Genomic DNA, 24,993 nt, shown 5'->3' with positions numbered 1-24,993 from the left:
GCTGTGTGAATAACCAATGTTGGATGAGAATTCAACTTGGCAAAGAATCAAGAACAGTGTTTGTGGGAAAAAAAATCAAGAATCTTTTTCTAGCTTCTTCGAAATACGAGAAGTCCATTGAAGTGAACGGGTCTTTGAAACTGTTTATAGATTTGACATGCTCCTTCCAGTATGCACACGACTAGTGCTTTTTCTCTTCTTCCCATCTTTCACTCTTTTCAACCCAGACGTGCATCTGGTTAACTTTCCTGCCTTTCCTTGCTTCTCTCTCTCTCTCAGTTGAGTGGCATCTTATTTAAAACACCTAAAGGACTAAGCAACGTCAAGTGTGCAGCAGGGAAGAGAGAGTGGTGATGTGCAGTAACTCGTGCACCGAGACAAGAGGAACCGAGTTGGTGCCAGCAATCCCTGCCGAGTGCACGTTTCTCCACCTTGTGCGATAATCCCCCAGTTGGTAGCGAACACAGCTGCACTTGTGCAATTTCCTTCTCTCACTTCTCCTCTGCTATCAGTTTTTATGCATGCAATTCCTCCTACACTCTCCCTCCCCCTTACCATACCCTTCCTCTACATCTCGCCTCTCAGCTGTCCATTGACTGAAGGATTGGATCATCGCAAAAGTCACAAAAAAAAGCAATGTTAAAAAATTCAAGCATTTTTATGCAGTTCCAAGGCCCTGATGAAATGTATTCAAGGACTAATTCAAGGACCAAGCGACGCTGTGTATGACAGCTTGGAGAGAGAGAATCTAGCTTTAATGTTTTGCTGGAGATGTTAGCCTGGTTGTTCTCCTGACATGCTACTCCAAGTCCTTGGTGATTTTCACAGCTTGGAGACAGCACTGTGGTCGCCAGTACAGAGTTTTGCTTTTAATTGCACTTAATTGTGAATAATTGCGCAAAGGCCTAGTTACCAAACACCCACAAATCTGCTAACTGGATTGGATTGGCTTGTTCTTTGGATGGCACATCAATGTCATGGCCATGTGTCCAAATAAAATTCAAGAATCTTTATAAAGAAGGGCGTTGGGCAGGGTGATACGATCTCTCCAATGCTATTCACAGCGTGTTTACAGGAAGTATTCAGAGACCTGGATTGGGAAGAATTGGGGATAAGAATTAGTGGAGAATACGTCAGTAACTTGCAATTCGCTGATGATATTGCCTTGCTTAGTAACTCTGGAAACCAATTGCAATGCATGCTCACTGACTTGGACAGGCAAAACAAAAGCATGGGTCTAAAAATTAATCTGCAGAAAACTAAAGCAATGTTTAACAGTCTTCGAAGAGAACAGCAGTTTGTGATAGGCAGCGAGGCACTGGAAGTGGTAAGGGAATACATCTACTTTGGGCAGGTAGTGACTGCGGATTCGGATCATGAGACTGAAATAATCAGAAGAATAAGAATGGGCTGGGGTGCGTATGGCAGGCATTCTCAGATCATGGACAGCAGGTTGCCATTATCCCTCAAGAGAAAAGTACATAACAGCTGTGTCTTACCAGTACTCACCTACGGGGCAGAAACCTGGAGGCTTACGAAAAGGGGTTCTACTTAAATTGAGGACGACACAACGAGCTATGGAAAGAAGAATGATGGGTGTAACGTTAAGGGGATAAGAAGAGAGCAGATTGGGTGAGGGCACAAACGCAAGTTAATGACATACTAGTTGAAATCAAAAGAAAGAAATGGGTATGTAATGAGGAGGGAAGATAATCGATGGTCATTAAGGGTTACAGACTGGTTTCCAAGAGAAGGGAAGTGTAGCAGGAGGCGGCAGAAAGTTAGGTGGGCGGATGAAATTAAGAAGTTTGCAGGGACAACATGGCCTCAATTAGCACATGACTGGCGTAGTTGGAGAAGTATGGGAGACACCTTTGTCCTGCAGTGGGCGTAGCCTGGCTGATGATGATGATAAGTACATAAAATTCAAATGGCTTCAAGTTCTGAAAGAGGGCATATAGGCAGAAAATTGTTTTCATCAAAGGTTCGAAGGACCGTTCCAAACACTGCAAGGAGGAGAAAAAGGAAAATGGCCAATAGTGGTCAACTTGTGATAATTCAAACTCTGATCATTCAATATTACATTAACTTAAAAGGGCCCTGAAACACTTTTCTGACTAACCTCACAAATAAAGGACATCATCTCGAATCTCATGCTGCAAGAATGTTGCGAATCCTTCAACTATAATTATAGGTGGAGTTATCATACCGATACTTCTTTTTCATCTCTGCTAGTGTACTGGAAACTATACAAGGGAGAACCCAAAACGGAAAAGCCCCGGCCAAAAGTAGGGCATCCCAGTGGCGAAAGGGCTTCTTGTGGCACCCCGTAGCAGTCGCAATAGACTACATGACGTCTAACAAGGTGCAAAATACAAATTTGCAAAATATTGACCGTTTTGCACATTTTTTCTTCAGAATTTGCATTTTTGCATTGTCTGAACATTCTTCTTTCATTATAAAACAATTTCATAACATAACTTTATGTTTCTTATTCCTTAGCACCAAGGTGAAACTGTGCAAAGTATAGCATTTTTGGAAATTTTTTCACCAAAAGCAGTCAAGGCAGAAAACCTGGAATTACTTTTACAAAACTTTCCCTAAAATGTACAATCTTGTAAAATATTATTTTAGCCTTTGTGCAGCGCAAGGAGTCTAAAATAAAGACCCGAATTTAGCAAAAACACTATTTTTTCCTATGTTAAGACATTCAAACACATTAGGGTTTCCCATGAAGAAATAAGCAGAAAAGCAGATATAATTGAGAAGCATAACTTTCTCCACAGAAATTCTAATCAAAGTAATTTAGGTCTTTATTGAGAAAAATATGTTTTAATTTGTCCCACCATTGCATTATTTTGGTTCGCGCTTCAGCTTCACCTGATCGCATGTTGACGGGAAATGCAAACCATGATGGCGCAGATGGTGGTCTGTGCGGTGAGGAATAAAAGCCGAGATCACTAGGAGTTCATAAAAATTTGAATCTGGAAGGTATGCTTACTTAAGGTAGATTGACATTGCTCACTTCCGTGCTACTGGAAGTATACATATGCGGCTGCCGATGCGTGAAGTGATAGATTGGGCCACAAATCACTTTCACGAGCGTGAACTGGGAGCACCACTTGAATGTCACACATTCAGTTATGGTGTGAGAAAAGACGAATACACTTGGTCAATATTGTTGATATTGTTGAGCTTTATTGAGAATGTTGCAATAGTACTGTGATGTCTCTACTATTCTTCCAGCTACTTCAGGCCAAATAGGAAGCAGTTGGCAAAGGTTTTGCTAGGACACGCACCACAGGGCCTGTCCGATGTCCCGTCTTGGGAAACTATTTTCTCAGTTTACTTTTACTGCATGGGCTCATTTGCAGCTTAATCTAAATCCGCTTTTGTTTAGTTGGTCACTTGACATTTCACAAATGTGAACTTCCTCTGTTGAAGAGTAGGATGTCATTTCAACAAGAAGCGTGAAGCTAGACATCAGCTTGAAGTGGTGATACTGGCGTGTTCTTATCACAGAATTGATTTTCCTAAACCTAGTGGAGAGCTCTGCCCCCTTTTTTTTCTCTGCGGTAGTTCTCTGCACCTGGATGGTCCCAATACCTTTGATATTATTCTGGGTCCATGTAAGGAGTTGGTGCGGTGTAAGTATCTGTTTGTCATATGGTCATTGCAGGCTGGTTTTCGTCGCTAGACACTTTACTGTTCCGCCGATGCTATCACAAGCACTCTTGCTATGGGATGTGGCGAAGAAGTTCCACTCTGCCGAGATGTTTAAATGTGTTTTGTGGTGGCAGAGGTTAATGAAGTTTCTTGTTTTTATATTGCGAAGCCGCCCATCTGAGAAATGGTGAATGTGCTTAATGAATGGAAGCCCTTTCTTGAGTATCTCGAGTATCGCAGTTTGAAATGTGTAAGCAGAAGCCGTGTCATGTTCTAAAGAGTCTAAAATCACAGCAAAGCACGACAGAAATTTGTCCGGAAGTGTCGTCTCTTTGTAGGTAATGAGCAACCACTGGATGCAGTGATGCTCGTGTGTTCACCCAGTGAAATTTCTGTGGTGCGTCCTGTACTAAGAAACTGTAATTTTCAGCGAAGTCCATCAGCACAATTGCTTCAGTGTCGTCCACCTTTTCCTTCATCTCTCTCAAGTACTGTGCCTACTGCTTAGGCATGAAGTGGCGGAGTTTCATTTTGCTTAACATGTGAATGAATCTTTCCAAAAATTCATCCTGTGGTAGGAATAGCGTCTCAAGATGAAAGTGCGTGCCGCTTGCCCACTGCTGAACCTGGAAGGCTTCTCCAACTTCTGGCTCGTGAAGCAGCCAGTTTGTGAGCAATTCTTCAATGTAGCTTCAATGACAAGCGCCCATGCCTGGGCACTTGTCACATTTCTCGAGCATGCAGACCTCAGTCTCCAGACTGCACACTGTTGTCGGCAGTAGCTCTTCATGTGTTTTTCGTATTCCAGGAGCACGTAGTATCAACTGGAAGTCTTGGCGAGTTGTACAAACGCAAATCGTGTGCATGCCGGGGCCGCCCGGTAAAACACAATACGAAGGACGCAGGCCTGCAAATGTTGAGAAGTCGCATGTCATTTGGGAGTTTTCCTTCCAAAATTCTTTCAGGTTCATTAAAGAAATGCACTTCTGATGCCCTCGTAGCACATCCTTCTTTCTGGGAAGGCGGTGTGAGACACTGTCATCTTCAAAAAACTGTTTGACCGAAGACTTTACTTCCCCCACTACTGACCTTTCTTCTTTGGTGGCATACTGAGTATCCCACTTCCGGACCTCAGTTTTATAGCCTTACTTCCTCTTGCTCAGAAGCATAAAAAAAACTAATAATCTGCTTGCGTGTCCATAGTGCGGGTGCCAAAGTCAGTATTTGTATTCTCTTTGCGCAATTCTCCTCCTGTGCAATCTTGCACCTTAATTCATTCATTAATGAAATGAAGTTGCTGAGGGAGTACTGTTCGTTGTTGTCTGCCGCAGGGTTGTGCGACTCATCCAAGCCCAGGTGCACAGAAATGGTTTTCTCCAAGTTCTCCTTAACTTTCTTAATTTTACATATGGTACTGTGTTTCTGTTCCCACTTTCTGTTAACAGGACTTTTGCCAGTGGTTGCCAGGGCTTCGGTCACGTGGCCCAGAATTCCAATGTGCAGGCAAACTGGATATTTTTGCTCGCTTTTTGTACCTTAGGCGTGATCTTCCGGAAGCAAAGCATCAAAAGCTATTGTGGTTTACTGCTCGTAACACTTTCGTGAGCATATCTGGCACAGTCTGTCTCCAGGAATCAAGCCTAGAGAAGGATTATGGTCTACGAGAGTCATTGTAATCTTTAACGCTCCGCGACAAACTTTTTTTTTGTGTGTGTGCTCTAGAGCTGGGTTAGAACACCATTTTGAAGCAAGAAGTGATGAATAGTTTTTCACGTAGACCTGGTAATGGTGGCCACAAACTGCCATAATTTGTTCCTTCTGTTTCGAATGGAGTGTCAGGAGGCGGAGGTCAATGTCACTCGGGTCCTTCATGTTCATTAAGCACTGCTCCTTTGTTTAAGAGGCTCTGTGGCAACCATTGGATCTGAAAGAGCATGGCATTAAATTTTTGTCTGGAGAAAAAGAACGATAAAGCAAAAACAATCTTAATTTAGCATGAAGTGGCAACATTTTCGCTGCCTCTCCGTGCAAACAGTACCAGCAGCACTGACCCATTAATTGTTTGATGTGAGCATGCTGGCTTAACCAAACTAGGCCCAATTAATTTATGGCAATTGCTTTGTGCGTCTCTTCATGCGTCTCCAGCTATGTTGCGCGTCTCTCTTCATGCAAGTGAATCAGCTTACACTCGGTAAAAGAGACAATGACTGTGATTCATATAAGATTGTCGTAGCCATTAAATCTGTTTCTTCCATGCGTTCACATAGTCATACCGATATTTTTGTATACTAGGGAGAAAGAATGCCTCGAATCTATTTCAGTTACTGGCTACGTTTTACGACATGTGTGGCTTCGTTTTACGGCAATGACTTACCGTAAGGCGGCAATTGCGAGCTAACGCAAAGTGGCAGCTAAAGCAAGAAAAATAGTGAAGTCCTTTGCTTGCCTTGGACAGAAGGATGTGAAACGTCATGCTGGTTGCCTTCAGAAGACACACTTTATTCTTCCATGTCTCTATTTCACACTTATGCTCCAACTGTTCCAGTTGCACCGGATTGAACATCGTGATGTGGGCATGCAAGCGACGAAAGCATGTCTGACATATGCAATTACGGCCACGCTCATGCCTTTTTCCGGTTCATGTAAGCCTAATTATGGTGGCTAGATGAGTAGGTGTGTTGAACGACACGTCTGGAGCATAGTTCACCATTTCTCTGTACGCTGTGTTCAGTACAATGGTTCTCAGCGGCGCATGTCGTCTGGTGCTTGTGGCAGATGGCAAACAAAAAACTAAAGCATGGAGAGTGAAAAACTGTCATCTTTAGCCATCAGCTCGTACAACAAGAAGATACAGGTCTCTGTTATAGCGTGTTTGTAAGTTGCTAAAATATGTTGAAGCTTCTACAATGAAAAGATGAGCGCCATGGTTAGCAGAAGCTCACCCACGATGGTGAATAAGCGGAGTCCGCGCCAAACAGTGGTGGTATTTCTGCTTCAGCGAAGATTAACAAATGCACCTATTTCCTTGCTCTGAACTATAAATCATGAGGGTCTAATTCAACATTGTTCTCAGTGCCGATAAGAGCAGCAGCGGACACCGCTTGTAGGCAAAGGACACTTTTAGGAACAGCTTCTGAAGCGTGACTTCACCCATTTTTGTCGACTAAGAAAAGTTCACCACAGGCACAATAATATAGTACTTCTGCTCATCTCTATAATGTGATGCCCGAGAAAATAAGAGCGAACATTATTTTGGACTGTGATCACAACCTAATTATGACAGCAAACCCTTCGAAAGATCAGAGCAACAATCTGCGAATGAACCATGCACAAATCACGACGTTGAGATTTCTGTGCTAGTGCTTGCGGAGCTTGTCATGGTATACGTGTCGCGTCATGCTTGGTCACTTGATCTGGAAGTGCAAGGTTCCATGGCTACTGCATTTGCTCTTTGAGCGAAATTAGTTTTTAACATCCCGCTCAATAAAATTCAATTTTAAGCATGTGAATTTCTATGCAAGGAACTGACAGCTGCACCCCATAACTCTGCAGGAAAGATAAGTTCACTTGTTCCTGAAATATGCGAAATATTGCTATCTATGGCATAAACGGTTGTAAGCGTGCATTACTAAGTTTCAGGAAAGGCAAACAACAATTAATTACATGGGAGCTGCAATTTCAGCACCAAGTGCAACATCCTTGCTCCAAATGGAGTTCTCAGCAGCTGCGATGGCTGGGTGGTTATCGTTGTGCTGCTGATTATGAGGTCATGGGTTCATTTACCCGCCACAGCGGCGTCATTCTAATTGGGTCGGAATACAAAACGCTCATGTACTTAGGTTTAGGCCCACGTTAACGACTCTCGGCTGGTGCACAAAGTATTCCGGAATTCCCTACTGCAGCATCTCTCATAGCTAGCCCGCGTGTTTCTGGATGTTGAGACTCATTATTTGATTCAAACAATACCTGGCTGCACCAAACCTACGAAAAGACTACTCACTAGTTCATAAACAAAACAACTCCGCCCTCGTTCAGAACTGCTAAAGCTTTATTGCGAGGTTGTTGCACAGAAGCTAAAAAAATAATACCAGCACTTCGTGTTTTCTGACAATAGCATAATTACTCATACAGCTTTGCTTGGATTTCACAGAATGGTATTTGAAGCATACATTATGGCTTAAATTAGCGGCAGCAATATCCTCAAACACGCATTTTGTCTTCCCTGCATATGGAGATGACGCCTGCAGGAGAACCGTTGTAATGACCGCAGTGCCATTTTTATGGTCATGATGAGGAGAAGTGATGAACTACGCTCGGTCTGTACACCTACCTATCTAGCCACTAAAGCCTCATGGTTGAGACTTCATTTCTTTTTAAGCCAACTGACTGTCAGAGCAGCGCGAAATAAGTACAGCTTTTAATTAATGGGGACAGTGGGATATTTATGCCAATAATACTGTTATTTACTTGTGTTTGAAATCGCATTTATATGTAATACACAAAAATACAGTACAGAAGGAACAACCGAAAACCATATGCTACGAATACACCACCATATTCAGTTGGTTTGTATATCCCGCCAACATGCTATCAGGTGAAGCCAAAGCATGAACTAAAATAATGCAGTGGTGAGACTCAAATTCAAAAATGTTATATCAATAAAAACGTAACTTACTTTGATTAGAATTTCTGTGGGGAAAGCTATGTTTTTCAATTATATCCGCTTTTCTGCTTATTTTTTTCATGGACCACCCTAGTGTGCTACCAATGTCTAAACATAGGCAAATATAGCATATTTGCCCAATTCAGGTATTTATTTTACTCTTCGCGCCGCACATAGCCTAAAATAAAATTTTACAAGATAGTATGTTTTAGGGAAAGTTCTGTAAAGGTAATTCCAGATTTCCTGCCTTCAGCACTTTTTGTGAAAAAATTTCTCTAAACAATATAATTTTCACATTTTCACCTCGATGCTAAGGAATAAAAAACAAAGTTATGTTATGAAACTGTTTTATAATGAAAGAAGAATGTCAGACAATGCAAAAATGCAAATTCTGAAAAAAAATGTGCAATACGGTCAATTTTTTTGCAAATTTGTATTTTGCACCTGGTTTTCCACCATTTCGTCAAATTGAAATGGCCCTCACGTGGTCCACAATATTTTTCCGCTCAAAATATTTTTTGGAATATAGCGTGCAAGTAATGGGGGGGCTGACATATGTGTAACTCTTAAAATAATTTTTTGATAGAAATTATTTTTCTCGAATGCCACGGTTTGGACAGTTGGCGTGGAATGACACACTAATAACACAAAAGGATGAAACTGTGAATTCGGCATCTAGTGTGCCACTTTCCGAAGAAGACCGGAACATTACTAGGATGGCCTAACACATCACAACAAAGCATGTGACACGTACCATTGCGTGCTGATCTCTCACGGTGATTTTACCATTGGGCCAGAGCACAGTGATGTGATGGAAGTGGCGAAAGAGACAGTGGTGAAAGAGCACATGAAGGCATGCATAGCCGTTGCCTATCGCTTGCAATTGATAATTGACAAAGCAGCATTATTCTTTTAACATTAGAAAAGTTTATTTCATAAAGTCTTACAAAATATTGTTGCAAAGCAGTCCGTTGCAATCAGCAATACAGCAGATTCTGGGCCCACACGATCATGTAGAAAACTTAATGCAATTCATTGCGTAAATTAACTGCATCGGCAAGATATGCAATGCTTGCCAATGCGCCATAAAGTAAGACATCATGCTGGCTCTGATGGGACCAAGTCTCTATGTTGGCAGTGGCCAAGCGCCCGCATCAAGAATTAGACACGTAAAATCCACGTGGCCCAGAGCCAAAGTACTGCCAAGGGAAGACTGTCTCTCACAGAAATGTATGTGGAAACTATTCACATGTAGAGGTGCACCAACAGGCACAGAGGATTGTAAACAAAAGGTTCAAGTTGGATGCCTGCCACAACTTTAAAAGTTTGTCACTTTTTCATGCACAAGCGTCTTTCTCAAATCGCTTCATAACAGTACGATCACACTTACGGAAAGAAATGAAAAGTTCATAAATGGCACTTGCAGCACTACTTTTTTTTCAAACGTGCTTGGGTGTCTGAGATCTCATCCTCACAGCCATGCTTGTTTTCAAATGCATAAATTTTACTATCCCTTATTCTTAAAGTCCTGCTACCTCAACACTGAACATGCAATGTTTTTGTTGTTCTTTTAATATGCCTGCAGCATCCTTGACTTGCGTCAAAGTGGTCCAAACACAAGGCAACTTCGAAGCGACTTCCATAAGTGCCACTGATATATGGCATAGAAAATGCCGTTGTACATACAGTCTCAACAAAAGGACAAGACAGGGGTTATATTTTTGGTCAACTACACAGTAATAATTGCAGGTTTTTATATCTCATAACCATATCTGAGCTTAGAGAGATTCCACAGTGGGGGTGCAAGATTCATTTTTATCACCTTCAACTATTACAGATTGCCAGTATTGCATATCGCAGTTACCTAGGCATCTCTTTATTCTGCCCATACTGTAATGTGGCTGCTTTAGCTAGGAAACAATGCTGACATCTTCGTGCTATAAACAAGCCGAAACAGTCAACGGCACAAAACACAGTCCTTGAAAACAGTCTTTTTCAAGGCTGCAATGAAAAACTTAGATGTAATCCTAACCTTTGCTTTAGAGCACTTCAGCAAATGCACTTAAAATTGCAATAATTACCACGCCTTCTCTCTCCTCACACCAGGGTCACTGTGTGGAACTATTCATTGTGTCACATGTCTTGAGTAGATATAAGGTCATTCTGAAATATTCAACTAGTATTCTGGTTCATTCAGTTGTTATACTGCCTGCAAGAAAGGAGCCACTAGATTGCTTAACATTGTTTGAGGACATTCCAGCATTGAATGCCATATTGTTCACAATGGATTTAGCTGTGTTTCGTTTTTAACCCAGAAAAACATGAAACTGTTCCAAATTTTTGGTCAGAAACTCTAGTCCTGCTTGATGCAAAGACCACAGATTAAAACAGTGTAATAGACTCTGCCTAAATATCATGGGATGGACATATGTAAGCTAGAATGAATTGGCACTACAAAAGATTGCATTACACTGTCATCATTTAGGAAAGAAGGCTAGATCCACACATACAAAGTCTAATATCAATTTGCTGAGCTCACAAATGGTGGACACTAAGATTAATGTGCTTCAATGTGGTCTGTTTTGCCTGCATGGCCTCAATGCTAAGTGAGACCAGGCTTGGCCCCTTGTCGTAACATCTTGTCTCGATTGATTGAGGGGGTTTAGCATCCCTAAGCAACATATGTGCTACGAGACACTGCATATTGGAAGGCTTAAGATGAATTGGCTACTACCTGGGTTTGCACATAAGTACGCAAGTGTTCTTGCATTCAGTCTGCTTCAAAATATGGCCTCCACGACTAGGCATCAAACTTGTGACTTCATACGTACCAGCATAAGGCCATACCCACTTAACCATCACCACGACAGGAGACATTTTCCACAAGCTGGCACGGATTTCCTGACAGTCCAGCTCCAGCTGCAAAATGCATCCAACTTTCCTGTCACCTATCACTCAATACTTTGTCCATTTTTTGTGCCCTCTTTATAGATTCATCACCACGCCCATCATTTTGTGTCACATTACCAGTGTACCAGCTTCTGGGGTCACAGCAGTAGCCATTGTGCTCCGACTTAATGTGGCAAACAGGATGGACCAGTTTCAAGTTTTCAGTTGTGAACAGGAGCCGGTAGAAATATTCCACATTGATTGCTCTCCCTTCAGCAAGTTGAATGGCTTTAGACATGGTTGGCAGGATCGATCTGGACCTCTCGATTCTGCACATGGAGTTTGGATTAGCAAGCACAAGAACTGCCTAATGCAACGTTGACAAAAAAAACAACAACAACATGTAACTGGTTCTAACTGGGCATGCAAAATTAGGCCATCTAGTTGGTCCATTGTATTGCTATATCCACTTCCACTGGTTTCAGCCAACAGGCTCACAATAAATGTAATGCCTGCTACAGCAATTGATTGATAATGCGATTGTTTGATAACAACGTGACAGTATGCTCATAATTTACATGTGACAGATTTTTACGCCACAAGTCAGATGCTCCACATGAGTTTCTTGAAGTTAGGATTAGACTGAAAGGAGAGTCGCTCACCTGTGATCCAAATTCCATGTGCTGAAGATGACCAGCTGCTCTCTGCTGGCATATGGGTTGATCATGTGAAGCCGCCCAGAGCACAGGTCTTTACTGAACGTCCCCTGGCACTTAAACTGGCCATCACTCAGGCAAAGTGCACCTGTGTCGCCACGTACGAAGTAGTGGCCATTGTGGTCATTTTGCTTGAGTAGCCGCAGAAACTCCTCAAACAGGTGGCGCACGCAACCCCTGTCATTTTCGCCAAGTCGCTTCTGCATCTCATCTTTGGACTGTACCACCGCAAAAGAAATGAGAAAGGAGTGTGTGACACGTACCAAAGTATTTTGTGAAATCAAGAAAGAGCTAGAAGTTTTCTAGTGTTGCCTAGACCGCTGTTATGAGAATGGCAAATGATGGAGCAATACCCCACGAACTACAATTTTTGGCAAAGCTGTTCGTGGCCACATGGTCGAATCATGAGGCACTGTTATTCAGATTGTTCAGAAAGTGTATCATGGCCTTTAAAAATGAAAGCAACTAGCAAGGTTAGTGTTAGTGCAATGTTGCACTTGCCTCAAACTTGTGTTCTTGTTGCCAAACTCAGAGGTTGAAAATAAGCGACCGTTCCTTTATTTTTTCACAACTACGGTGTAATGCACGTTGAATATGATGAACAAGGAGAATGACGAACTGCATGTTTCGAGAAAGTGTGGGTAAACGCTAGAGGCAAACAATAGGCAAGAAAATTAATGTAAGGGCAGCGCACCTTCTAGATATCCAATGTCTCAAAACACACTTTTCTGAGTGATGTCTTTATGAAACCAATGAGAAAACCAAATTAAATAACAATATGAAGAGTCCCAAACATACCTTATAGTAGTAGCCCTTCATTCGTGTCTTGGCCCTGTCTCTAAGGACAGACCTTTTCGATACTGCCCGCTTCTCTCCTGGACAATAAAATGAGATAATAAAGATAATTTTTTTGGGGATACTTCATAGCAGAGGCAAGTACTGCACCACTTAAGCGTTTTCTGTTTTTCTTTACATAGCCTCGCATAATTGGGGTGTTATTGTACTAGAGTTCTCAAATATAGCATTTAAATATTGTGTTACCCAGATCTTTAATCCATGGCTATGCACATATGCTATCTATAAACCCTAAACTTAAAGGAGGTGCAAGTTGTAGTAACGAATTCTCTGCTAAATAAACAGTCTTTTAATTAATCACAGTAAAAGTGCAATTTATAACTGCAGCTTCATAAAATTCATTCAGTATAACAACACACAGCAAAACAAAGGCAGAGAAAGAGAAAAATATGGGGAAAGCACTGTCCTTTCTTTTTTCCTTCTGCGTCTTCATTGTGCTGTGCTCTGCAGTAATGAATAAGTTCCAACTCACCCGATTGACCATCTTTGTGCAGGTCACACGATTGTTTTTTTTTCATGCATTAGTTCTTCTTAGTTTATTGATATCCCTAGGCAAAAGTACTAAATGATTAATCTCTGACTGTTTTTCATCAAATTCAAATGAAAAGCACCCCGCACCTCCACCAAAACGTTACGCGAACGAAGGATTAAGCACTAGAGACTATTTGCAGAGTATATTTACAAAGGATAACTGCCAGCCCTGGCCAGTTCAGCTGACAGCTCGAGAGCCAGAGAGCGTTCATCATCTTCATCGGGGAGTCCGCGTGCATCGTCCACAAGAAACACGCAATATGCATGTATCAGTATCCCCGGCGGCAGAAGCACCATCCAGGTACGTCTAAATGTCGGTGATAACAGGAGAGTAGTATGGCTTGAGGTGTGCAACATGCACAAGGTCAGTGGAATTCGGGGCCGATGAGGCACTGGTACTGACAGGGGCGATTTCGTATGTAACTGGAGTCACCGCATGCAGCACTCAATATGGGCCTGTCTACCGAGACAATATTCACATGGTGGTTAAAGGGGCACTAGAGAGAAATGAGTTGTATCAGCAAGTTACCCTTATACCAAATTACCAATACCAAGCAATTCCAGGGAAAACACGGAGATGGCAGGAGACGGAAATTCAAGACGGATGAGCGAAATGAGAAAACACGAAAGCAGGAGCCAATGTTTCATCTTTTTCAAGGTGACATATTTTCTCCTCGGTACGGTATGTATAGGTGCGGTTCCCCTGGATATCAGTAAACTATCATCTCTCTGGAACAGAGAATAAATGTAGTGGCAAAAAATGGTGCTCGTGCGAAAAAGAAAAGAAAAGAGAAAATAAGATAAGCAACTCAGTGAAAATGAACTATAGTGCTGTTGCCTATAGTTCGAAATTTAGCATAATGAATACATTCTAAAGCTCCCCTTGAAACGATTATACCTATTGGTCGCAATGTCATGAACTTATGGATGAGGTATGATTCTCTGTGTTTTCTGTCTTGCACAGAATGGAAGTTTGACTGGTATGTAGAGTTTAAGCTAACAAAATTAAGACCTGGTTGGGTGAAATGCTCGGTGACTGCTTTGAGAAGCTTCTAGCTGTGTCCGCATAATAACCGTTTAACCTGATGTTCACTGATTGTCCTGTTTCACTAATATATTGTTATATGGATGTTGGGAGTATAGAAAGACTATTTACAATATATATGTAAAATGAATCGGAGTAGTTAAGGTGGCTGACCACCAACAACACGCAGCAGCCAGTGTCTCTCGATCTTCTTCCTCTCTCTTATTTCATCCTTACGTAACAGGACCCCCAGGTGGTGAAGTGCTGTCTTGGCACATTGTAGGCGAAGAATAGCAAGCGAAGTATGGCTTCAGCTGCAAAACGTGCACAACATCAACAGGCATTGGACTTGAGGATGCATCAAACTATGGCGGCGAAATCTTGTAATTTATGTTGGTAACTTGACGTAGGACTTCGTAAGGCCCTGTGTAGTGAGAGAGAAGCTTCTGGGAGAGGCAAACCCAACGACATGGTGACCAAAGGAGCACCTAAGCACCTGACGCGAACTTAACATCGTGATGGCACCAGTCATAACGCTCTTTTTGTATATGTTGCAAGGCTAATAAATGAGATCGGGCGACTTGACGTGCCATGTGAGCACGATCAATGACTTCACGAGCGTACTCAGTTGCAGCACGTGGCACAGAAGCGAGGAAGGTGTCAAACGGCAATATGGGGTCGCGACCATACAAAAGGTAAAAGGGTGAATATCCTGCGGTGTGTCATGTCAGGACAAGTTATACACGAATGTCACATAGGCCAGCCAGCGTGGCGGCCTAGTCGCGGTGATCGTTGGAGACGTACATCAATAGCATCTCTGTGATTGTTCGGTTCAGACATTCTGTAAGACCGTTCGTTTGCAGGTGGTAGGCAGTGGACAGCTTGTGCTCAGTGGCACAAGAGCGGAGAACGTCGTTGACAACTCAAGACAAGAATGAGCAGCTGTGGTCTGTAAGCAATTGTCGAGGTGTACCGTGGTGGAAAATGACGTCTTGGAGAAGAAAATTGGCGTCTGTTGCGCAACTAGTTGGCAACACCTTTGTTATCGCGTAGTGTGAAACGTAAACAGTAGCGATAGTGATCCACTTATTTCCTCTAGTTGTTGTCAGAAAAGGGCCTAGCAGGTCAAGGCCTACGCGAAAGAACGGTTCAGAGGAAACTTCAATTAGCTGGAGTCGTCCGACAGGTGGTAGGGGAGGTTCCTTTCAGCGCTGACACAATTTACAAGTTGCGACATAACGCACAGAGCGGTGGAGACCCGGCCAGAAGAACCGGCATCACACGTGATCGTATGTACGCAAAACTGCAAGGTGTCCCGCGGTCGGTGCATCGTGAAGTTGTTCGAGAGCAATGGGTCACAGGTGATGATGAAGGTTAAGGAGCAACTCGGGGTCGTCGGGTTGGGGTGGTAGAGGATGTCGTCGTGCAGCACGAACATCTGGCACGTGCCGTCAGTGCTGCCAGATAGCACTGGTGTCCAGTGCTATCTGGACACCAGTGCTTACAGTCCAGCAATGGTGGACTGTAAGGAATCGTCGTGTTGTTGTTCAGCGCAAATGTCGGTCACGTCAGTAAAAGCCATCACGCAGGTCACCGGATCATGTGCAAGGGGATCGACGGTGTGACGAGAGAAGCAGTCAGCATCCTTGTGGAGGCATCCAGTCTTGTAATTGACAATAAATGAAAATTCCTGAGCCGCAAAGTCCAGCGACCAAGCTGACCTGTCGGGTCCCAGAGGGAAGATAGCCAGCAAAGTGCGTGGTGTTCCGTAACAACCGAAAACGTGTGGCCATACAAATATGGCCGGAACTTGGGAACAGCCTAAACTAAAGCCAAGCACTTCAGCTTGGTGATGGAGTAATTTCTCCCAGCAGATGACAGCAGGCAGCTGGCATATGCTATCATGCACTCGGTACCAATCTGTTGTTGGGCGAGAACAGTACCAATGCCATGGCCGCTTGCATCAGTATGGACTTCGATTGGTGCAGATGGATCAAAGTGGGCAAGTATGGGATGGGGGTTCAGAAATCCGATAGGAGCGGCAAATGTGTGAGCCTGCTCTGGGCCTCGTGAGAATGGCGTGTTCTTCTTTAGAACATCTGTCAAAGTCTGAGCAATGTCAGCGAAGTTTTTGATGAAACGGCGAAAATAAGAACACAGGCCGACGAAGCAGCGCACGTCAGAAGCAGAATGTGGCACAGGGAAACTGCGTAAGGCACGAACTTTTTCCGGATCTGGTTGGACCCCGGATGCGTCAACGAGGTGTCCCAACATGGTAATCTGACGGTACCTGATCGGACACTTTGTGGAGTTCAGTTGGAGGACAGCTTTTCGGAAGACTGCAAGAATGGCAGCGAGTCGGGTAAGGTGGCTGCCGAATGTGGGAGAAAAAAACAATAACGTCGTCAAGGTAACGAAGACAGGTGGTCCATTTGTAGCCTCACAGAAGAGAGTCCATCATATGTTCAAATGTCGCAGAAGCATTGCATAGGCCAAAGGGCATGACGTTGAACTGACATAAGCCATCCGGCATGATGAAGGGCGTCTTCTCGCGGTCCATTTCATCGACTGAAATCTGCCAATAGCTGGATCAAAGATCGATGGATGAGAACTATTTAGCACCGTCGCAATGTCGTGATTGGCTTTACGCTAAAGTGCCAACACGTCCTGGATATACGAGACATAGAACTCCATGGGGGATTGGTTACGGGAGGCCAGTTCCTGCTTTGTGACAATTTTACAGCCGGCAGGTTTGCCAAACAACTCTGTCAACTTCTCTTTGCGTTGGACCCAGCTGGTTAGCTGCTCTTCGTGGTTTTCGTACCACACCTTTGCCGTGCCTCTTAGGTAGAACAACAGGTTAGCTAGCATAAGCGTAGGGTCCTATCTGTTGATTCCACTCGTGCGTTCGTACATAGCCACCCATTCATCAACGTCAGTGCCATCGGTCCCGCAGAAAGTTCCAGGATCCTTGGGTTGCACAACCACAACCGAAGGTGACAGCGATGTAGCTGGCGACTGTGACGTTGGAGGCAGCAACGACGTTGATACCGCATGCTCACCATCATTCATGGTACGGACGGTGATGCGACATCCACTGCGGAGCTCCGTTTCCAGCTGTGGTACCCTGCACCTCCCACCAATATGTTACGGGGAGATTGGGAGTATAAGAAGACTGTATTTACAATATATATACAAGATGAGTCAAAGTAGTTAAGATGGCTGACCACCAACAACACGCAGCCGTCAGCATCTCTATCTTCTTCTTCCTCTCTCTTCTTTCATCTTTCCGTAACAATATTGTTCTTTACAGAAAGAACATTCAAGCAGATAAATTACATCGGAATTCGTGCTAGTCAAGGTATTTTTCATTTCGTATGAGTAGCTATTTGTGGTGTTTTTAATTTTAACATCACTTTGAAGATGCCTGCATGTTATGCACCTAGGGTGAGAACATGCATTTATTACGGGGGAATGATGCTGGCCGACTTTTGCATGTACTAACATGTCTTTAAAGTTTCTGTTGCAGCGATAGGTCACCCTTGGTACCATCAGGAACACTTTTCTCTGACGCTCATTACCTGATAATTTTGGGTGGTAATTTCATAGGATGCTGTTTATGGTTGGGAGGACATTAGAATATTTTGTTATAAAGGCTAATAAAAAAAATAAAAAAATAAAAAGGCTAAATAAAAGCTAATTTCGGTTGCCTCCCCAATCTTGATGCAATGTCATAAGCCCTGTTGAGAGGAACTTGTGGATAGTTTTCTTTCTGCTACCATTGTTTTAAGGTAATTTAGGTTGTGGATATAATTTTTGTCTTCGCTAGAATTTTTCCTTATTCGTCTTGCTTGTTTGACAAAAACTCCTTGTTTGGAGTATCGCGGGTGATGACTGGTGTAGTCTAAAGGCTGCTGGCTATCCATAGGCTTTTGGTGGAGTGTCATTCTCAGTTTTCCATTTCCTATGTAAACGGTCGTGTCGAGGAAGTTGATTTGACAAAGAGAGAGATCAGCAGTAAATTTAATACTCGGGTGAAAGCAGTTGAAATGGCTAATTATGTCGGTTAGTGCATTTGTGCCATGTTCCCATATTAAGAATATGTTGTCAACGTAACATATCTAATTTCTGATCTATTTCAAGAAATGGAAATTTGGCTTTAATTTCCTCTTCTAGCAGTCAACCTCTTATTGCAAAATTAATTAATGCTATAGACTTTTCACAGGATACCTTATCAGTCTAAACTGATGAAGTGTTTCTTTTCAATGTCCCTTTAACAACTATGTTTTTCACAGCTGCAAAACTTGGCGTGGGTTAATAACAAACTTTTGGTGTGGGGATTATATTCGGAAATGAAGCCAGTCTACTACCATCTTATTTGAGGCATGAAGGCTCATCGCGGAGAATAAAAAGCGCTTTCTTCTCACTTCCCGTGTGTTTAGGATGGCGAATTTTACTGTACACATTCTACTCAATGTGCATCATTATGTCACTGGTCCTAGAATAAAACCTAAGTGTCTCTGCAAATTTTATGAGGGACCATGATATCGGTACTCAGCCGAAGGTAACATATCAGCTACAAATAATGTGCATTTATTTTCCAATTAGCCTAGCATTTACATTGGCAGAGCAAGAGCACTTGAGTTGTGAGCGAACTCTAGCTGGTGGCACGGCTCTCCTTTAGAGAAGTAGGGCAAGCGCTGGCTTCACCTCTGCTGGCAAGATGCCGTGGGGGCCGCCAATCCAGAATCAGAATCAATATTGCAATGCTTCAGAACATGAATCTTACCTTCAAACCACTTCGGATCCTCTTCCCTGCTGTCAGCCAACAGCAGATCCTGGGGAGCTTCGAGCGATTGAATATGCCCGAGCATCTTGCTGACAAGTTCATCTTTCACAGGCTTGAATATTTTGTTGAGTTGCTGGGGGTCAGATGCGAGCAACTTCCCAATGTTGGCAATCATCTGTTGTGCTTTAACTTGAGTGTCTGCAAATCAGTGAGTAAGCATAAGACAAACCACATGTGATGCCAAGGAAAAAAAAAAGAAATAAGCCACGCATAGTACATTTATTGGTTAACGCTACTGCTGTAAATGGTAGAGCTTAGGCATTAAATTGAGGATGAAATTGAAATCCCGAGGCAATGCAACACAAAACATTCACCCTTTAGTATCAACAGAGCACAAACCTTTCTCCACCGGTCCAAGCAGCTCTTGTAGTATTATGTGAAATTGTCTTTGTGAAATTCACAAAACTTTATAGTGCGTACATCTTCTTCCATACTACTATAACAATGGTTTGAGTAGCGACACTTAAAGTATATAGTGCATGCATAAACTTGACATTGTGCACTTTGTCTGCAGAAACAGTCAGATAACTGCAATAGCATCAAAAGAATGATAGCCATGCCAGACGCACACTTTATCTGTTCATCTGCTCTCAGGATGACCAGAACCGTGTAATCTCCGCAAGTAGCGAGGTACTCATCGTCGACTTCAGTGCCATCCTCCAGAACAAGTCTGCAGTCCGTCCTGGGCACCTACAATGATTCAATTATGCAGATAGAAGCTATCACAGTTCACATTTTACACCTGTTGCTTGTGTAATTTATCACAGGTGTAAATTATCGCCTTGATTAACAGAAGACGATAACATAAAAGGCCTACCCATGGTTCGTACCGAAATGCAAATTGCGTTTCCCAAGAAATTTCTTAAGAAATTTCTCGTTCATCTTTAATAACTTTGTTAGCATGCAGACTCGTGTGGTTTCATTGGCAAACTTCATTACCTTCCCCCATTCCGGACAACATAACGAACAACCGGGCTAATGATTCCTTACGAATAAGGTATAGCGCTACCTTACTCAATGAATTTCGCACGTAACAACATACGTTAAAGATACATTTTTTCATTGCTTGACCTGAGCAAGCGAACCTGCTTAAGTTAAACATCTAAACATGCCATCGCGTGTGCGTTTTCACATTTGGAGCTGCACAAGTTCCCGAAACTGACCAAAGTAAACATTAGCCTCTGGAGATGTTGGCCAGGAAGAGTCGATCATAAACTCATGAAAACCGGTAATGCAGTAGAGTTCATAACTTACGTCAAAAAGTTTGCAGCCAAGTGACAAGAGATCTTCACACGTCGACCCCGTCACGAGCTTCCTCTGTCCTCTAAAATTGCTGACGATAAAAGGTCTGGGCTCTGCCTTGACGCGTCCATGTTTACACTCGACGTGCTGAGCCCCATTAACTTTTCGAGTTTGATGAGTGCCACCAGTCATGTCTCAGCGTTTCATAACCACGGTCAGAGGACAGCAATAACAAGCGACGGACTACACAATAAACTCAGCGCAGCAGAAACTAACTTTTTACAAGCTCACGAAACTTGACGTGTGACAGTGACACATGCAGTATGCATGCAGCGACAGCTGTTGTTTTTGTCACGTGACTGCTTCAAACTTTCGCTGCAAAAATCATTTGAATGTCCTTCTTGCTGTAAATATATAAAAAAGAAAGTTATAAATTAATAATATTTAGCAAGTAACTGTAGCGGTTGTCCACGATTAGGCTGTGGCGCTACTTACCGCTGTTGCTGTGGCAACCAGTGTTTGTTTACAAATAATGAGGGACTGTTTCTCTGGTCGGCGTTCGGCAAGAGCGTTTATTTCAATATAACTGGTTGCTGTAAGGAAATGAGCTATAGAAAACAGCGCGAAGAGCTAAAGAAGGCTATCACGAGACATCTTTCCATCGACATCGAACAATGCATAACGCAAAGCGACGTGAGGACCGTCGAACACATCGTCGCGCAGGTAGCACGCGCGGAGACGTGGCGAAAGTTCCAAAAATCGTACCTGCTTCGCATGGATCCAAACGAAGAAGGCGAGGAAAAAGACTTTATTGCACAGAGCCGCCGCGAGACGGCGAGCACACCGAAAAGAGACCTGGTTCGGCAGGACAGCACAACGTCGATCGCGAGCATACTGAGCGAAAGTTCGTTGATGGGAGGTGACGTTGCCTTGTCTGCCGATCACATTCGGGAAGTGTGCAACCTCATACGGTCACCGTCGCCGTCTTCTAAGCTTCACGCCATTGATATTCTGAACAACGTCTCCAACTACGAGAACTTAGTCGCCAGCGGCGAGTGGCCCGTACTCGAAGAATGGATCAGGTCTTTGCTGCTACACCCTTCGACGGTCATCAAGCGCGAAACGCTGCGTCTGTTCTGGACAATGCTGTCCTCCGGAGGCGTAGTGTTCGAGCAGACTTATACCAGCCTGCTGCTCGCAGCTAGAGACCAAGTTTGCAAGCACAATTCATCCGCGCCGTCATCAAAACTCCATGGTCGTCCCGCCGGGCCGGTCGACGTTGTGGAGTTGCTGAACGTGTACCATAGAAACTTACCGCGCCAATGGCTGCGATTTCCGCGCAAGGCCATCAGGCACGTCATAGAACAGGCTCTCGCGCTCATGGACGACAGCATTTACGACAACTTTTCTCGCATCTGGAAGTCCTTCGCGTTAGCGGACACCCAGGCGACGTGGCTCGGCAGCTGGCTACACGGTGCCGAGAGTCGCGCTGTGGTCTTCGAGTGCCTCGCCGATCACACGAACATTCTACTCCACGCCCTACAACTAGTCACCAATTACAAGAAGTTTCCGGACTTGTGCCAGCGCGATGCAGCGAGCCACGTTTACGCAGCTTGCGTCCTCTTGCGCGTGCTGATGTACAGGGCTGGCAGGGAGCTTTTCGACTCCCTCAGCTCTGGCAGGAGCACAGAAAAAACCTGGTTCGACGTTTTCATAAAGGTTGTACTATTCTCCAAAGTTCTGTGGGGATCCAAATTCGAAAATTTCCCGCTACTTCTTAACGTTATGACTAAAGCGGTGTCATTGATTTGCAGCCTCACTGAAAGTCCAATCCTCCCTCAGCAGGCTGAGGCCCTCATAAGCAGCTTGGTAGATTCAAGCAGAAATAGCTTAAACGGCCAATGCAGCACACACATACTGTCGGAATGCCTTGGTGCAATGTGCTTGTCTGCCTCCGGCTTGGTTCTCATCACAAACTGCACGTACAAAGCTTGCAAAGTACCTCAAATAATACTGTCCTCAACAAAGCGAGCTATAGAGAGGCGCAGCGAGCACGGACTCTGCACTCGCTGTGTGTCTAATTTCCTGAGGGCGAGTGGCAGGATTATCCAAGATCCGGGACATCTCCTGTCTGGGGGATGCGCAGGCGTCGTCAGGCTCCTGTCGTGTGCATCGGAGCTCACCGCTGTGGCAGATGAAGAGCTGAAAAAAAGTTTGACAAGTTTTGTGAAAGCCCTGCTTACTACCAGTCTAGGAACTGCTCTACTTTGTGTTGGAACCATCCCTGAAGCCTACGAGAAGATTGTGCTAGAGATCACGGATGTGTCTGAGAAAGTAAAATATTGCACCCTCCACATGCCGTCGCACTATTCCCACAATGATTTGATCCTTTGTGCAGGCTGCTGCATATGGAGCTCAAAGCATGAACTAAGGTCAAGTCCTGAAAGGGTTCAGGAGCAGCTGCTGCATATGATGTCACCATTCCGACAGTGCAAAGTGCTGCTTGGAAGAAGCGCTCAAGACTCTGCTGAGAGCCTGTGGAATGCAGTTACCCTTCTTGCCCCAGAGCAGTGCCTATCAGAGGAACATTTAGTGGTCGCTCTTAATGTGCTTAAAGGACTTGTATGCTGCCTTAAGACTTACGTGTTTCTTCATGCCAAGTATTGTGTGTGTCAAAAGTTACGAGAACTTATTGCTGATTTTTGCAACAATGAAGGTAAGCCCATTACCTGTGAAGTGACGCTTAAAGCAAACGAAATTGAAGAAAAAATAAATTCATTCAGCAGAGGCAAACCTCTAACACTGCCGCAGGTATCACAAGCATTTACAGGCCAGAAGAAAGCTCGCATTATTGGATTAAAATATGCCACCAACAAGAAGGAAGATTTTGAAGCTGTCTTAGCAGATAATGGTATATCAGCTGCAGGGTTCTCTGACATCATTGACTTTGAGGACAGCGAAAAAGATAGCATCCTCTCATCTACTAGATCACTCACGGCTGAACAGAAGCATGGTGTTCAGCTGACTGTTGAATGTGGCCTCAACCTTGGACTTCTGTCACGTGAAAGTGAAGATCATGCAAAGAACCTCGAGAAGCTCATTCACAATGGACGTCACTTCTATGGTTCGTCGTGCTCAAAGGACAGCTATGACTTTCTGCTGGCAACCATATTCTTGTTACTAAGGGGAAACGTGACTAAATCTTCTCAACTCCACAAGTTCTTATGTGACAGAGACTGCTATGCTCTTTATTTTCATGACATGGATGGTATCTGTGACACTTTAGTGTGTGCGTCCTTTTGCCAATTGTTTGTAGTCATTCTCAGGGACCAACTGCCAAGACTGTATCACGCATTCAAGATGTACAGCTATGAGCCCAGCAATGTTCTCAAGCACTGGATAGGGCAGTTCTTTTGGGAATGCCTTTGCTTTGATGAGATAGCAGCGGTGCTGCTGATGGTGATAACCCTTGGGGCAGAAACACTGCTCTATGTCTGCCTGTCAATGCTAAAACACATAGAAGAGCAGGCATTGCAAGCTGCCAATGAGTTTCGCTTCATTGCCATGCTGAGGGAAACGGAGATGCCTGACTTCAAGCTCGCATCCTATGTGGAGTACATCAACTCATTGCTTGAAGAGTACGAAAGTATGGTACAAAAAAGTTTACATATGTATGCACACTAGGTGGCGTACACCAAGTAGGCTACCTCAGTTGCAGTCTTTAGACTGGTCACTCCTTCTCTTCCAAACCAGTGATTTATCTTGTCCCATTCCTTATGTTCTCTAAATGGCCATTTTACCCTTTATGAGTGTATTTGCAGGCTGTTTCCAGAATGCTCTCTTTGTTTATTTGCTTTTTATAATACAAGTAAGACTGGAAATTGATATCTCAAAAGAAATTTCAGTGCCCATGTCACTATGCAAAGGTTTACAGCCAGTGTCTGCCTTCGCTGTGTGTTGCCAAACATCAGGACTAAGGAAAAAATCTCAACTAGTTCACTGCTAACTAAATTTGGGCTTCATCCTGAGAGAAGTTGCAGCCGATGATAAGTAAATTTTGTATATGTTTATAGAAATGAATTCCTTAAAAGAGCACTGAATAATTTTAGATACACTTGTGGAAATTGTGTCTGCCTTAAGAACCACTTGTCATGCATATTCAGCCCTATCTTCGCTGACTGCCATTGCTACAGTGGCTGTATGAACAACGTGCCCATTTATATAGAATAATAAAGAAAATGTTATGCAAGCAATGTACTGTGACTGTCACACCAAATATGCCAAATTCTGTTACAGCTTAAAAAGCTAATTTGATATGTTACTGAGATCAAAATGCTGCGGATATAGTGGCGAGGTCGATTATATCACACTAGGATATTTCCAAATTGTTGTCTCTGCTGGACACTGGGAACACCCCACTGAAAACTACAAGCAGGAGCGACAGTGCTCCTATATCGAATTCCATCCGCCAGTACATTCAGTATAGCGAATTCGCCCCTGTAATGTTTGCTTTGCAGCAACACTTTGTTCGGGCTACTTCGAGTGATGACGACATTTA

At 43.6% G+C, this 24,993-nt stretch overlaps 4 protein-coding genes across 5 annotated transcripts in view; 2 read left to right on the top strand and 2 right to left on the bottom strand.

Moving 5' to 3' along the window:
* The window catches only part of LOC142575762 (cation-dependent mannose-6-phosphate receptor-like), a 52,304-nt gene that overhangs the window by 25,862 nt on the left and 1,449 nt on the right, over positions 1 to 24,993 (top strand). The window lies entirely within an intron of this gene.
* Drep4 (DNA fragmentation factor-related protein 4) lies at positions 9,234 to 20,761 on the bottom strand. The gene is made up of 6 exons (XM_075685379.1): positions 20,448 to 20,761; positions 19,763 to 19,883; positions 19,134 to 19,331; positions 12,733 to 12,809; positions 11,881 to 12,152; positions 9,234 to 11,547 (listed from the first exon to the last, which is right to left on the bottom strand). Exons 1-6 carry the CDS (start codon positions 20,625 to 20,627, stop codon positions 11,274 to 11,276), a joined length of 1,122 nt encoding a protein of 373 aa, XP_075541494.1. The 5' UTR covers positions 20,628 to 20,761; the 3' UTR covers positions 9,234 to 11,273.
* Positions 20,972 to 24,651, top strand: LOC142575760 (uncharacterized). The gene has a single exon (XM_075685378.1). The coding sequence runs from the start codon at positions 21,039 to 21,041 to the stop codon at positions 24,117 to 24,119; it is 3,081 nt and encodes a 1,026-aa protein (XP_075541493.1). The 5' UTR covers positions 20,972 to 21,038; the 3' UTR covers positions 24,120 to 24,651.
* LOC142575759 (uncharacterized) overlaps positions 21,226 to 24,993 on the bottom strand; it is a 67,154-nt gene continuing 63,386 nt past the window's right edge. For both annotated transcript variants that reach the window (XM_075685377.1, XM_075685376.1), the window contains one exon: positions 21,226 to 22,637. The gene's annotated coding sequence lies outside the window, so the exon portion shown is untranslated. The remainder of the gene's footprint in view (positions 22,638 to 24,993) is intronic.

Source organism: Dermacentor variabilis, chromosome 3 (assembly GCF_050947875.1).
Source record: "Dermacentor variabilis isolate Ectoservices chromosome 3, ASM5094787v1, whole genome shotgun sequence".
Lineage (NCBI taxonomy): Eukaryota > Metazoa > Arthropoda > Arachnida > Ixodida > Ixodidae > Dermacentor > Dermacentor variabilis.
Note: the sequence above shows the minus strand (reverse complement) of the source record. Positions and strands in the feature narration are given on the sequence as shown.

Bases quoted from the DNA above. Each gene is read 5' to 3' on its own strand.
- Drep4 (XM_075685379.1), bottom strand. From the start codon at position 20,627: ATGACTGGTGGCACTCATCAAACTCGAAAAGTTAATGGGGCTCAGCAC. The intron at 19,884-20,447 runs GTAAGTTATGAA...GAATCATTGTAG, and splicing joins TTGGCTGCAAACTTTTTGAC to GTGCCCAGGACGGACTGCAG. The intron at 12,153-12,732 runs GTATGTTTGGGA...GCGGTGGTACAG, and splicing joins TGAAGGGCTACTACTATAAG to TCCAAAGATGAGATGCAGAA.
- LOC142575760 (XM_075685378.1), top strand. From the start codon at position 21,039: ATGAGCTATAGAAAACAGCGCGAAGAGCTAAAGAAGGCTATCACGAGA.